Source organism: Sceloporus undulatus, chromosome 2 (assembly GCF_019175285.1).
Source record: "Sceloporus undulatus isolate JIND9_A2432 ecotype Alabama chromosome 2, SceUnd_v1.1, whole genome shotgun sequence".
Taxonomy (NCBI): Eukaryota; Metazoa; Chordata; class Lepidosauria; order Squamata; family Phrynosomatidae; genus Sceloporus; species Sceloporus undulatus.
The window spans coordinates 153,752,032-153,767,403 of record NC_056523.1 but is presented as its reverse complement, the minus strand read 5'-3'; the positions used below and the strand labels follow the sequence as shown (position 1 = coordinate 153,767,403).

General features: G+C 42.3%; 1 protein-coding gene across 3 annotated transcripts in view; it reads left to right on the top strand.

Moving 5' to 3' along the window:
- Nucleotides 1–6,164, top strand: part of MAP2K6 (mitogen-activated protein kinase kinase 6) — a 1,063,669-nt gene extending 1,057,505 nt beyond the window's left edge. For all 3 annotated transcript variants that reach the window (XM_042449737.1, XM_042449739.1, XM_042449738.1), the window contains exon 12: nt 1,246–6,164. In XM_042449737.1, the coding sequence (XP_042305671.1) occupies nt 1,246–1,323 (78 nt within the window). In that variant the 3' untranslated portion in view covers nt 1,324–6,164. The remainder of the gene's footprint in view (nt 1–1,245) is intronic.
- The last annotated feature ends 9,208 nt before the right edge of the window (nt 6,165–15,372 follow it).

Genomic DNA, 15,372 nt, shown 5'->3' with positions numbered 1-15,372 from the left:
AGGATGGAATTCTGGGTTTGGAGAGTTATGGCGATGTTCCAGAAGAAGACAACTATATTTGAATAAATTTAGAATGCTGTACCATATTTAATAAAAATAAGACATCCCCTGAAAATAAGCCATAGTGTGTCATCCTGAGGAAAAATAAATATAAATCAGTGTCTTATTTTCAGGGAAACATCTATCTATCTATCTATCTATCTATCTGGACTGTGCATAAATAATTTCCATGTCATATTGAAGAATGAATTTAATTACTTAAGTTCTTCACTCACATCAGTACCTAGTTTGCTGATCTGCTTAGTTGGTTTTCTCTCATTCTCCTGCCATTTGCATGTGGCAGCTACATCTCCTCCCACCTAGACCTCCTCTTCAAATCCAAAGCTCATTTGCCCATTGGCTGAATCACTGTTTTTGGCATCTTTTAAAGAAATTGGATGAGTCTCACATTTATTTCCCCATGAAAGAAGATCAATTGGCTTCAGTTTGTTTTGGTGGAGGAGAGTGTTGATGCTGTCATGAGAAGTAGTGTATGGGCCTTCTTCAAACATGAACATGCTCTTGCAGCTTGTTCCATTTGTCTGTGAAAACCATACTAGTTGCCTACTTTAAAGGCTTAGTTGCAATGATAGTGCTAGTGAGAGAGGAAAAAGGAAGAGTGTCCACACACTAAAACAGTGGTCCCCAAACTGCTCTTTAAGGGATTTTGCACTTCAGTTCCCAGAATCCCAGACTATGGGCCAACATGAGCTCTTAAAAGGCACAGTTTGGGGACCACTGCACTAAAGGTTCAGTAGACATAGGAACTGTTTTTCTCATGTACGTGTGTGTGTGTGTTAGTTATGTATATGTATAACACAAGTTGATGTCTTCTAGCCTCTTTAGTGATTGATTACAATATACATAGTTCCCAGTATTTTTTTTAAATGGTAGTGGACCTTTTGTTGATGACCCTGAAAAACCTTTAATAACCATTTTTGTAATAAAATCATATCCACTTGATCAATATGATGGGCAGGATGTTGCTGTGGTGACATTGTGCAAACTGATACAGTATTCTTATCAATCCCTTTGGAAAGGTATGACGGGGTTAAGGCAGCATTAGCTACATGCTTGGGAATTAGTGCAGTATTTTTTATGCCCAGGGCAGGGAAGGATAAAGAGGAACATAAAACGTTTGAAATGAAACTCTTAACACAAGTTCTCTTCTCTTTCATCCAATCTCCCACCCCACCCCCATTTTAGCAACACCGTTTCTTCACCCTGCATGAATCCAAAGAGACAGACGTGGCTTCTTTTGTCAAGCTCATCCTGGGAAACTGAGAAAGGACTTGTACATGATTTCCCCCTTTTATGGACTGGTGGGTTTAGGAGGTGGGGCACATGCCAGAGCAACAGCGTTCATCAAATGAGAACCAGTAGGAGAACCTGCCACTGGCCACTGTTTTTTCTTCTCCTTTCTCCCCTTTTTGGTAAAATACTACCCACTCATCGCTCTTGAAGGCCTTTAAAGGGTTCTTTGATATCCATAATGGCATAGAATGAACTGGTTAGTGAAATGAATTTTATTAAGTTTGTCAGCTGCAAACAAGGATATATATATATATATATATATATACACACACACACACACACACACACACATTTAACAAGTGAATTGAGGACAGTCAAGAGTTCTATAACCATCTTCTCATCTCCTCATACTTGGTTCCCTGTCAACCAGATTTGCTTTTGTTTATGGTAATAGGTGCTATGGTAGTTATGAAGTTCTATGTAGAGTTATATTTTGTTTTTACCATTATTTTAATATTTATGTTAAGTGCTTGATTTTAATAGAATCTTAGTTTTTTGTGTTTATGTGAGAATTAAATGGTGAACAATATTGACAGCTATAACAGCTAAAGCTACAAAGATTAGTATTTATACGGCTTTGTTGGAGAAAGGAGAATGGGAAAGGCATGGGCCATATAGATGTATGTGGGGCGGTGGAGTGGACTAATTTAAATTTAAGGAAGCGTTTGTCTTATATATTAGCCCAATAATATCTGTATCATGCTTTAGGTGATACCTGGAAATGGTATTTCTTTTGCAAGAGCATCAAAAGAATGCAAATGTGTGATTTTTGTGGTTGCTCTTATCTCTTTGGTTTGGTTTATATCTACAATCACTGATGGTTCTTGATACCTAAAAAAGATAGTCCCAGGGGATCTGGGTTTACCCAAGTGAAAATTATAGAAATCTGTTAAGAAGTATCCAAAATCAAAAGCAGTGTTAGTCGTTTGACGTTTGGCCAAACAATGGGAAAATAACACCCAGTAATTTACAACCAAGAAATTGTTCATACTGGTCATGGATGGCTAAGTCTGATTGACTGGAGGGAAGGAGAGTCACGGGAAGAAAATGAAACAAAGAGGGGCTTCCAGGAGAAATGGATTTCAAGAAAGGGGCAAAAGATTTAACAGAAGAGCATCAGTTTTGAATTACAAATTTTACATTCTTAAGAATGTACTATGTTTGTCTTGGACATGCAGACTTCATAAAATGCATCCATATTTCCCAGTAGATAATGCCTCCTTCTACTCCAAACTACAGGATATGGGGCTCTTATCTACTGGAAATTGAAATATCACAGGTAAGAGCCAATGTCCCTTTTAGCTTGTTCCCCTCTTTCCACTTCAGTGTTTCTTTTTTTCGAGATTTACCTGTGGAAGACCTGCCCATTTTGGAACATGCAAAAATAGTGTCTGTCAGGAATGCAAGAAAAGAACCAGTCAACAAGAATGAAACTGTAGGAGTTGTGTCCCTCATCTTAATTAAAAATAACAACATTCATGGGGCCAAATCACTGACTTGATTTTCCTTACCGTGTTTGTAAACTTTTCTAGGTCTGCTCAGTGCATGCTTTGTCTTTCACACCCTCTGATTCACTGCCATCTTGTGATCACAGTTGGCACTGATCTCTTGCTTTGAGACACACAGCTACTCTTCCCCAAGTGTTTTGTGTAACAAGACTTTTGGTCATAACTCATGGAAGCCCCTACCATCTTAAGACTGTCTGGGAGTGACTGTTGCTTGTGAAGTGTTCCCCTTTTCTGAAGGTGAACCATGTTCTGTTCTTCATAACAGTGAGATTGGTTCTCCTTAATACTTCAGGGTAATAAGATTGGTACACTGCCAAGGTTTGATGTTGAGGGAGAATGTGGGTGCTGTTTTTAGAACCACAGATTTTGTCCTTTTCTTTGGACACTCTATTTCTGCCCCAGCACAGGGCATGGCAGCAGTGTGAAGCAGCTCAGGAATTAAACAGTAATGACACCAGGTGATGGATCCAGCTTGTCCACAGAACAGATTTTGCCAGAAGACTTGCCATACGCTTCTCCTACAGTCCATACGTTAAAATGCAACTCATCCATTGTGCAGTTAAACATTGGAAGCCATTTAGAACCATCTAACTGCAGACAAAACACTAAAGTGGGTTTACAGTTCATTGTAATCTTAAAGGTCCAGAATGGCTTGTAACCTACCCCTAGTTTTCCCTTTTTACATCCTTCTTCTGTCAGTGACTCTCCCCCGCCCCAATAATTCTGAGCTGCTTGATTGATTGTCTTCAGCTGCAGCTAAGGCTCCGCCAGCCAGTTTTTAGAACTGGTTCCAGCATCAATTCTCACTTTGAAAAACATGACATTTAAAACCCACTTTCTGGTTTTCCTCCATGTGGAGCTGATACTTGCTATAGAGATTGTTTTTGCTTCTTTTCTCTTGGAATAGTGAAACTCATTTGGACACCACATCCTTTTGACCTCAGAACACCTTTATTTGAGTTCTGCGGTAACAGACAGGCTGGATTTATGAGATAGGATCAGTGTTAATAGCAGATATTAATACTCCCATTGGTTTCCAGGAGAAGGGGGATGCCAGCACTGTCTGCTATAAGTCAGTCTAGAAATATTACTGCTCTGTGAAACAATATTACATGCCTCAGGCCTTATTTTAGGAATAAGAATGCAGGACCTAAGTTTCCTAATTACTTAGGTGCTCCTGGGATGTTTGTGTGTGTGTGTGTGTGTGTGTTGGGGGGGGGGGGTCAGTTCTGTGTTAGGATATGTATTTTTGCAGATACACAATCCTAGAATGAAACACACCTAAGCTTTTGGTCCTGTCTAGTCAAAACCAAAAACTTACATGTTGCTTGTTTCAAAATCCACATAACATGCTAATGAATATCATTTATGGATCTTTAATGTAGTTATGGTGCAATCTATTTTCTTTAATTTCTCTAAAGGATGGCTGGGGAGTAAAAGGAGAAGGAAGCAATTTATGCATAATTGACTGATGATAGGGCAAGAAGGAATGGGTTAAATTTCTTCAGATTTTATCATTTGAAGAAATTCTTGATTTGCACTTACATATGCACTGCTTATCCTTCCTTGCATGAGAAAATATTTTGGATCATAAATCACAGAATCCCATAGCCATTATAGACACTTGCATTGGAATGTAAATGCACTGGGATGGTTTCAGAGTCTTCACTCTTGGAAGTTGTCAAGAAAAATCTTAGCAGGCTTCCCTTGTGGATGAATGATGCTATGGAGGGTTTCAACAAGATTATTCATTAATTTCAAACTCTGCTATACTGTACTGTTGATCTCTTAAACTGAACATTGAATGGAATGATGGAGTTACCATTGCCACTTCTTCAGTGAAAATGATTCTGAGTTTGCTTGACTGGACAGCTTGGACTATATGTGTGAGATTCAGCTGTTATAGTAGGTGTTGTGGAGCTTAAACTTCATTGATATTGTGCATATATCTTTAATTTCAAAGTGTAACCCACCTTAGGTTCTTTAATCAAAATACATTCCTGATTTCTCTGCTTTTGTATTTGGACAAATGATTTGGGCAAACAGTGATTTCGTGCTTTCTCTGTAAAATTGCATTGCATTCTTGGCTGCATGATAGGAGAGATAGGAGGGAGGGTATCCTTATTTATTTCTGAGCAAGATGGAGCCAGATACAGCCTATGCATAGAGCAGAATCCCACCATTGACATCACCATGTTTGGCCATACATGGTAGCATACCCATACATACTGTGTTCTCAATGAATAGGACAGACACATTAGTTTTATGTGTTCCACTTTGGGTTAATATCCTAGACCTTTAGGAGACAGTAACACTATTTCTGTATAAATACAGATTACCTCAGTAATGAAGCAGATGTGTTCAACAAAACATTTGGTACCACAGAAAGAAATAACATGAAAAGAACAGGGATAGTATCCCACACCAAAAAAAGAAGAGCATCTCAACACTTATTCAAAACTAACAGAATGCATATATGAAATGAAACAACCATGTCAGGTAAATAAAACCATTCAAATCTTCTAGAGACCACCTGAAAGCTTCTTCCAAAAGGTATCTAGAGATTGCTTTTTCTTTCACCAGCCTCTGCTTTTTTGTGATTTCTATTATGGTAGCCAAGCTATGTTTTTTAAAGACATACCAGAGTGAGGCAGACTTATCTGCTCTCCTCTTTTTCCCCTGTTTTGCCTGTTCATGCATGCTCAGTAACAGATTCTGGAGGCAGCTGCTATTTACCTTGCCTGTTGTAGAAAGGAACACATGGCAACAGTAGAATCAGCTGAAGTATAATCTCTGTCTCCCAGCCTCAGCTTTATTGCAGTTACTGTGGACATGCTGCTGCTACTTGATGCCAAAAGTCTGTGTTTCTCTAGCACCCCCTCACAACCTTCCAATCCTGATGCTATTAAGTACACAACAGAAAAAATGTTCTAGCCAGACAGAGGACAAGGAGGACAAGGGGGCTTGGTAGGTAGAAAAAGCCTTTGTAAAGAAGCATTTTACTGTCAGAGGCTTTGTTAACGGATATTTGCCTGTACTCTTTGAATCTGTGAAGTAAACAGGGTAACTGGAGACATGCACAAACACTCAGCTTTGCCCTCTGTCTTGCTGAAGCAAGACATAACTGTTGGATTCTTCTCATGCTGATTTCTTTTTTTCACATATAGACCATGATAACATAACTCTTTCTTCCATTAAAAAAGCACAGTACAGTGGTACCCCGGGATACGAAAGCACCGCGTTACGAAATTTCCAGGATACGAAAAAATTCTATAGGAAAAAACTGTTCCGGGTTACGTTTTTTTTTCCGGCTTACGAAAAACTTTTTTGGTGCTTTTCGGCGCTTTTTCGCACCAAATCGCGGCTTCCAGCGCTAGCGCCTATGGCTTTTTCAGCTTGCGAAAGATTTCGGGTTACGAAGGGCGCCGCGGAACGGATTATTTTCGTAACCCGGGGTACCACTGTACTTGTTTGCAGCTCCTTAATTACTCCAGGGTTCCTTTTATCTGAATTCTTCCATAGAGTTTCTTGGTCACACATACCTTGTTAGTTCTTGTGCCTAACTGGAAGTGAATGGAAAAGTGATCCATTAATCAAAGCAATCTGTTGTATGTTTATTAGGGGAAAGTTTCATGGATTCTTATTTTCAGGTAGTTTGTAAGGAAAACTCAGCAGAGGCCTTAGAAATGCTTATTGAACAATTCCATTGTTACAAGTGGAAAATGTTGTTTTATTTACAGGGAGATTTCTTTGAACATAAAATTCATCTTTCCACTGCAGAAAATAATATTGACACAAATTACAGTAATCTTTTTTCCAATTTTAATGTTTATTGGCTGTTGTTTTCCTTAAAAATAAGGGAATAAGTATCCATTTATTATTGTTACTAAACTGTTCTTCTGTGCCATAAAAAGCCTATCTAGACATTCACATCAAGTTTCCATTGTTTCATTGGACTTATTCTGATGGGGACTAGCAGTTGGATTTTTAGGTCATTGAGTTAAGTATAGAATAAGTCTTGCTCTACTAGACTCATCCAAATCAAAGACTTAATCATGACTGACTGAAGTGCTTTTGATTTAGCAATTTACTATAGGCATGCCTAAGTCTGGATCCAGCTCAGTAAGCTGGGTTTTGTGCGACAGAGGGCCTAAAATTCAGTACTCAAGGAAACAGAAGGATCTCAATTAAAAAATCAACTTGCTCTACTCCAAACTTCTTGGCTGCAGATAAACACACTACAACTTTTCCCTCCAGCTCTTCCTTCGGGGAAGGTGGAAGCTGTAAAGATCTTAAGAAGCTTTGAAGAAATGTAGAAAATGCCTAATTTCTAAACTCACTTCCATTCTTCTGGAAAGGAGATCTAGGATTTGAAGTTGACAAAAAGCTTGGTCTTTGGTCCAAAATACCATGTTAATCTCTTTTCCCATTCATAAAAACCTTATTCCCATCTAAGTTAAATTCATTAACAACAGTGTTAATGATTACAGGTGGCAAAGATGCAGAGTTTCTGGTAAAGGTTGAATATCCCTTATCTGAAAAGTTTGGAACCAAAAGTTCTTTGTACAGTATTTTTTCTGGTTTTGGAATACCTGTATTTGCATATACATGATACACAATTTACAGCACAAGTAGCATAGTGCATACTGTTTTTGCAAGGATGAAGAAAGATGTGAGGCTGGAGAGAGACGAAGCTGGAGAGAGATGCGAGAAACATGAGGCTGGAGAGAGATGCGGCTGGAGAGAGACAGGTTCTGTGAAATGGGACTGCAAGGGTATTCTTGGTGCAAATCCATGCCTCCCACCATTTGTCAGATCCTGATGTCTCTTTCCAGCCTTGCATCTTGTTTGTTCACTATTTGCTTTGTGTATGAGGTGTGAGACTTGAGAGAGGCTGAGGATCTGAGAGATGACTGACAGGAGTACGACACCTGCTGCCTCAAAGGTGGAATTGGATGGCTGGACAGGATTGCCAAACAGGTGGCAGCTGCAAGCAAGAAACATTAAATGGCAAAAGAATTCTGGTTTTGGAGGTTTTCAGATTTTGTTTTAGGGGTGCTCAACCTGTACCCACATGCATCTTGGGTGGTTTTGCCCCAAAACAGAAATTTTGGGTTGGATGTGTTTGGGGATATCAGTATAATTACTAGATGAAGTATTACAGACACTCCTATAATTGGCTAGTTATCTTTATTCATTAACAGTGTAAAAGAATTGAAGTGTAAAGACCCTATCATTTGTGTGTGTGCTACTGAATGTCAAGATTATGTTAAAAGGGAAAGATCTCCATAATCTGTTAGATGCTTGGTGTTTACACTTTTGGAAAAAAATGACTACTTAAAGGCACTGACAAACTTTGATGCACCTGATAAAATCCACAATACTTTGCTGCCATTTATTGAATATGCCAACAAAAATTCAGAAACTGCCTGCCCATCTAAGACTCATGTTAAACTCTGGAATATGTTCTCTAACCCAGTCTAACATGGATTTCTCTTTCTTGTTTGCCATATTTTGTCCCCATATGCTGTCGTTATTATGTCTTGTCTGTAAGTTTATTCTGCTGTTTATTTTGTTATTAAATTTAAAAATAAATTAAAGGGCACAGGAGTGCCCCCCTTTTAAAAAAAGTAAAAATTGAAATACTGTGCCTTCAATGCACATATAAATGTAACCACTATTATGATCATTATTGTCTGTGTTTAGGTACAAGTCTTCATATTTGCAAACCGCATCTTAGAGTATTGCACAAAAATGCAGTATTGTTTACTGACCTTTTTTTGTCCACAGATGATGGTGTCCAAGTACTTGGCTGTAAGGGCCATCATTGTCCTCAGTAGGGGCAATTGTATATTTTGATTTTTATGCCATGTGCTTTCTGTGGCACTTGAAAAATATGGATTAACTAGCATTGTACTTTTTCTAAATTAAGATTTGGTGGTGGCCTTGTGGCAGATTTTCAAGCTTGCATTTCTTTTCTGTTATGAACTGAGCACCTGCAGAGAATGAATTGAATTTGTTACCCTTGTTGGATCATACAGTCTATGTATACGCTTTTCTTCACTTGCCAGCACCTAGTGAGACAGGAGATTGGTAGTTTCACAGAAGATATATGAAACAGATGCCTGTGATATGACTTGTAATATAACATGATTGTTTGTATAATGCTAATGATGGCAATCTGTCCTTGACTTCATAGTGGCATTCCACTTTGTGCATGGCAGTGTATTACTTGAACTTTCCATGTTCCTTCTATTATCCATAGTTCAGTGATAAGACAAAACCAAGATGTAGTCAGTAGCAACAGGACATTTGTATAATTGCTTATGACAGTGATTACTATATCCTCCTGACTTGAACAAGGAGAAAGTGCTCTGTCTCTTCATGAGCACAATTCAGGTGGCCTGTCTGCTGCTTTTTCCATCCAGCTGAAGCAGTACAGTATCAGGTTTTTTGCCATTATGTGTGTTTCCTTTTAAAGATCATACAAATGTTAACGTGCTTGTTTTGGGTTCAGGGAAATTGTTTTATTGTATGGGCTAGGACTATTAATGATTTTGTTCTTGAGGACAAATAATTTCCACAGTTTTCTTCCTGCTGCAGAGAAAACAAATATTTCTGCATAGTTATTTCCTGGTACAGTATTAGCAAGATGTTTTGGGAAATAGTTCTGTGCAGAAATACATGTGGGGTTTATTTTGCATGAAAATCATGGATGGGATTTTGTGCCGAAAAACATACACGTTTTTCTGCAAGATTACTATTTTCATTGCAACCCACCAAAAAACAGCAGTCTTGCTCAAAAATCTTTACAAAAATAATAGCAGTCTTCTTCTTCATGGTCTCTGCGAAGCACAAATGGGTTATTCTGCACCTGTGCAGCATTTCTGGATCCTACTGGAATCACTAGGGAAGACTTTTTGGTGGTACCTCCACTCACCCTTTATATAGGCAGGATGTCTTCCCGCCCTTTCTCAGTTCCTTTTGTCAGCCGCATGATCAGCTTAGGAACCTTCCTTAGAATCGCTCCTTCCTTAGCTTTCGCTTTCATTTCCTGTGTTTGCTCTGACTTGTTTGACTCTGACTACTCTTTGGATTGTGATTTGGACCTGGTTTTGGGCTCTGATTAACAGTAACACTCGGACTTCTTGACAATTCTCTCTCTTCGTCTCTTGGCTTTTGTCTAAAGATGTCTGCACACTCTTAAAAAGTGCACTGAATGTGGGACAAACATCCCAGCACTCAATGGACACTCCTTGTGCCTCCTCTGCCTGAGCGAGGGCCACGTCCCTGCATCCTGCCCTCACTGCATGGCCTTCACTCCGCAGGACAGGAAGAATAGGGAGATGCGTCTGAGATCCATACTCTACGCGCAAATCTTGAAGCCTCCCTCCACCTCTAGAGCTTCTGCCAAGGCTGGGGCTGCCAAGGGCAAACTCCCATATCTGGCCTCAGGGGTCCCTGCCAAGGCTACTGCTGCTGTGGGCAAACCCTCTCCAGAAGTTTCTGGGTCACCAGACAAACGGAAGTCTTCAGATCAGGATGTGGCTGGCCACCCATCCTCACCAAAGAGGAAAAAGTCCTTAGACTTCAAACTCGAGAGAATGAATGAATCTTTATTTGTATACCGCTATTACAATGATCACAGCGGTTTACAATCAATTAAAATATAACAACAATAAATCCAATAAAAGAAATCCCCCCACATTAGCAATAAATTACAGCATAAAAATATCCATCATTTAATCACCTTTTAAAACCATTAAAGCTAATAACACCAATGACACCAAAGACATCCATTACATTACAACAATATAAAGGAGAAGGATGGAATTAAAGGACATGGGGGAAAGCAAGACGGAAAAAGTGAGTTTTTAGGTTTTTCCTAAAAGGAAGCACAAATCTCGGGACAAGTCCAAGGACTCATCCCATCACTCTGGGAAGAAGTCTCCAGACTCCGACTCCGACCTAACACCTCAAGCCAAACAGGCCATCGAAGAGCTCCCCTTCGACGCCACAGATCTATTTCATAAGGAGACTGATGAGAAGCTGGACTTCAAAAACAATATAAAGAAAACAGCCCGTAAATACGGTATGTCTTCTTCCTCCACTTCTTGCCCTCCTTTCTCTCAATGCCGTTCGGGATGGCAAAGATCTCCCTATCCCCCCAACCAGGGGAGATCCAACCAGTCTGCAGACTTCCAACAACAACGCTTCCCTCCTCAACAACAGGGGGAACGCCAACAAAAATACAAGTAACCCATAAGAAGGATGCAGAACAAGGCAAGCACGCTTCTGAAGCTCCCCAGTGCACTCCGTTCTGTCAGCTCCCTTTGGGGATCGCCTGGCCCACTTCCACCACTCTTGGGCCTCCATAACATCCCACTCCTGGGTGCTTTCCATCGTCTGTAGGGGTTATGCCCTGGAGCTTCAGTCCTTTCCCTCAAGGGGCATTATTCTCACCACTCCCCCCTCAGACACCCTTCTCAATGAAGTGTGCTCATTCCTTCAAAGAGGGGCCATCGAGCCCGTCCCTCTGTCCCGGACCCGACATTGTCTCTTCTCCAGATAGTTCATTGTCTCCAAAGCCACAGGCTGCCTCTGTCCCATCTTGGGCTTGCGTTTTCTCAATTCTTTCATTGCCTATAAGCGTTTCCACATGGTAACCTTGGCTTCCATCTTGTCTTTCCTGTAGGAGTCAGACTGTTTCACCATCTTGGATCTTCGGGATGCTTATTTCCACATCAGCATCCGAGAGGACCTCCTCACCTTCTCTGTCAGCCCCAACTGCTTTTGGTACCGAGTACTGCCCTTTGGACTTTCCACTGCACCAAGAGTTTTCACAAAGTGCATGGCGGTCATAGCTGCATACCTCCGCCAACAAAACATCATTGTCTTTCCTTACCTCGACAACTGGTTGTTTGTGGCCCCGTCCAGGCAGATGCTCCTCTTGCACCTTGAGTTGGCACTCTCTCTCCTTCACCACTTGGGACTCATGATCAACAGAGAGAAGTCCACCCTCAGCTCTCCGCAACCTACAGAGCATACCTTCTGCATGACAGGTTCCTCAACCTCAGGTCTGCAATTTGTTGCTGCCTTGCCTTCTGGCGTATCACTGCGCGAACAGCTCAGGTCGCCCTTGGCCATATGGCATACACGACATATGTCACGCCATGTGTCCCTTCCAGTCAGAGCTCCTCCCAGTCTTCAACCCTGCCTTTGACGACCCATGGAAATGGATCACTGTCCTGAGGCCTATCGCCCACTCTCTCTGCTGGTGGCTCAACCCTCACAATGTCTCTTGGTGGGCATTCCCTTTCTGCCTCCACAACCACAGACCTCACTGACCACCGATGCCTCAAATATGGGCTGGGGAGCCCATTTTGACAACCTCTCTGTCCACGGGAGATGGTCCCCCAAAGAACGCCAACTCTACATCAGCACTCTCGAAATGTTGGCAGTACAAAAAGCATTGAAGGCCTTCGAGCCCTCCCTGCGGAACCAGGTCTTCCTTCCTCCTCCTCACGGACAATACAACTGTGATGTAATCAACAAACAGGGTGGTACCGGTATCTTCTCGGCCTCACTCTTCAAATTTGGAACTGGTGCATCCGAAAGTGGATCACGTTGCAAACCATACACCGCCCTGGAGAGGAGAATGAGCTTGCAGACAAGCTGAGCAGGACTCCAGACTCTTGTCACAAGTGGCAATTGAATCCTCAGGTTGCCCTCTGCCTCTTTTCTTTGTGGGGAATGCTGGACGTCAACCTTTTTGCCTCTCATCTCAACACTCATTGCAACCACTTCTGTTCCAGGATCCCTTCACCTCAGTCCCGAGGGGATGCCTTCTTCTTCCAGTGGTCCGACAAAAAGTTCTACGCCTTCCCCCCATTTCCTCGGATCATCAGAGTGGTAGCAAAGCTACGCACAGACAGATCAAACACGATCCTGATCACCCCTTGGTGGCCGAGACAGCTGTGGCTCGCCCCTCTCCTTCATCTCTCCAACAGTCAATTCTGGCCTCTGCCGCTCCGTCCCAACCTCCTGACCCTTCATGACGGTCAGGTTCACCACCTCGACGCGGACACTCTCCATCTCGTGGTGTGGAGGATCCAGCCTTGACTCAGCTCTTGGTACTGGTCCGAGAAATCATCCTGGCTTCTTGAAAGCCTTCCACCCAGCGCTCCCATGCCGTTAAGTGGGTTCAATTTTTGACTTTTCTGTCCTCAACGGGACTTACCTCTTCGGAAGTCAATGTCTCTGTCATTTTGGACTTCCTCCACCACCTCTCAGCATCTGGACTTTCTATTTCATCCTTAAAATGCTACCTTGTGGCCATTTGTGCCCGCTACCAATTCTCCGGCCGCCCATCCTTCTTCAGTGACCTGCTCGTGAAGAAATTTTTCAAGGATCTTGCCAACCTGAGACCACCGGCAGCGATCCCTATTCCCGCCTGGGACCTCCAGCTCATCTTGGCAGCACTCGGTACCTCACCCTTTGAACCTCTGGCTTCCTATGACTTCAGGCTTCTCACCTGGAAGACAGCCTTCTTGATAGCCATTACCTCAGCACGCAGGCCAGTGAACTGTGTGCCCTCCGTATGGATTCACCGTATCTGAAATTTTTTAAGGACAAGGTTGTTCTCTGTCTGAACATTTCCTTTCTACCGAAGGTCGTGTCCACCTTTCATCTCAGTCAAGACATCATTCTCCCAACACTAGCCCCTAACCCTACCATCGACACTGAGCATCAGCTCTACTCCCTTGATGTCAGTGGGTGCTAGCCTTCTGCCTCGACAGAACTGCACCCTCTCATTGTTCCCCCAGACTTTTAGTCTGCTACTCCAACCCCAAAATGGGGCTTCCAGTCACACCTCAATGTTTTTCCAAATGGGTGACTTCCACAATCCTCCTGTCTTATGAGATTTTTGGGAAGACTCCGCCTGCTCGAATTCGAGCCCATTTCACCAGGGTGGTAGCTTCATCTTCAGCCTTCCTCTCCAGAATTCCCTTGCAGGACATTTGCAAGGCTGTGGTATGGTCACAACCTCTGACCTTTTTCAAGCACTACAGACTTGATACCAGACACCGACGTGAAGCAGCCTTTGGCAGAGAACTCTTCTCCTTCCGGAATGCACTAAGATTAGTTGGCACCTATCAAATGATGACACTCACACTCTTTTCTGGTTTAATAATTTATTTATTGCCAGGACACTCCCTCCTCCACAGAGGAACAAGCTTGCCAGTCTAACCCATTTGTGTACTTCACAGAGACCACGAAGAAGAAGGACAGGTTGCTTATCTGTAACTAGTTCTTCGAGTGGTCATCTGCAAATCCACACAAATCCCGCCCATCCTCCCCTTTGTCATGTCCTTCTCTCTTCCTTGTCTGCTCTTATGGCAGACCTGCCTATATAGAGGGTGGGCAGATCTACCACCAAAAAGTCTTCCTTAGCGATTCCAGTAGGATCCAGAAATGCTGCGCAGGCGCAGAATAACCCATTTGTGTGGATTCACAGATGACCACTCAAAGAACTACAGTTACAGGTAAGCAACCTGTCCTTCCCTAACAAAACCATGTTGCTGTTGTCTATGCAGAAACCATCAATCTTGTACAACAGAAGTCTTGCACAAAACCATCAATCTTGCACAAAAAGATACATGTAGCTGCCAAGAAACGGGGGGGGGGGGGGGGCAACTTGCACAAAACTCTGCCATTGGTCATGGGAAACCCACCTTTTGGCCAAGACACAAATTATGGTCTTTCCATCCCTATTATAAGGATTTTTGTTTTGGTCTTTATAGTGGTCAGACATTACATCTGCTCTGTTGCAAGTTTCCTTGATTGTGAAATACACAACAGAAGTGTCCACATAATCTCTAAAGGTTATTTGGGCTTGACTTCCTTGTTTCATTTGCTGACCTATTTGGGAAATGAAGAGACCAGATAAACAAAAGTTTGGGTTGTAAAATAGGCCACTTTATTTAAATCTTTCCAAGCACACTGGGCAAGCTGCCATGCTGTTGCAACCATTGGGGTGAAACCCATAGCCATCCGGACTGAGTGATAGGCAGTGTGCCAGGCACTCCCATAGAACTGCATGCCTCCTGTGGATTATAAGGAAAAATGGATGCCCCCAAGGCCAGTTAAACCCATGTATGTGTTAGGGTGGTCATCTGCCAACTAACTTAGCTCTGGCTGACCAGCTGATGCATCAAGAGACACCACTGTCTCCAGAAGCCACAAGAATCAAATTCTCTCCTTTTGCTGCTGTGGATGGTTCACCCTAGTCCTGCCACCTGTCTAGAACATCAAGGCAAGCCAAAATTCATCAGCAATCTGTTTTTGCCTAGAAACCCTAAAGGCTTTGCTTGAGAGGAAGCTGGACCTGCTTAGGGGGTAAACCTGCTTAGAGGGTGTTTGCTTCAGCATCTCAATCCTTGTCAGAATAGCCTTCCAAGATATTCCTTCCCCTTTCTCACTGGACGATGAGGAAATTGCAATGTGTGGA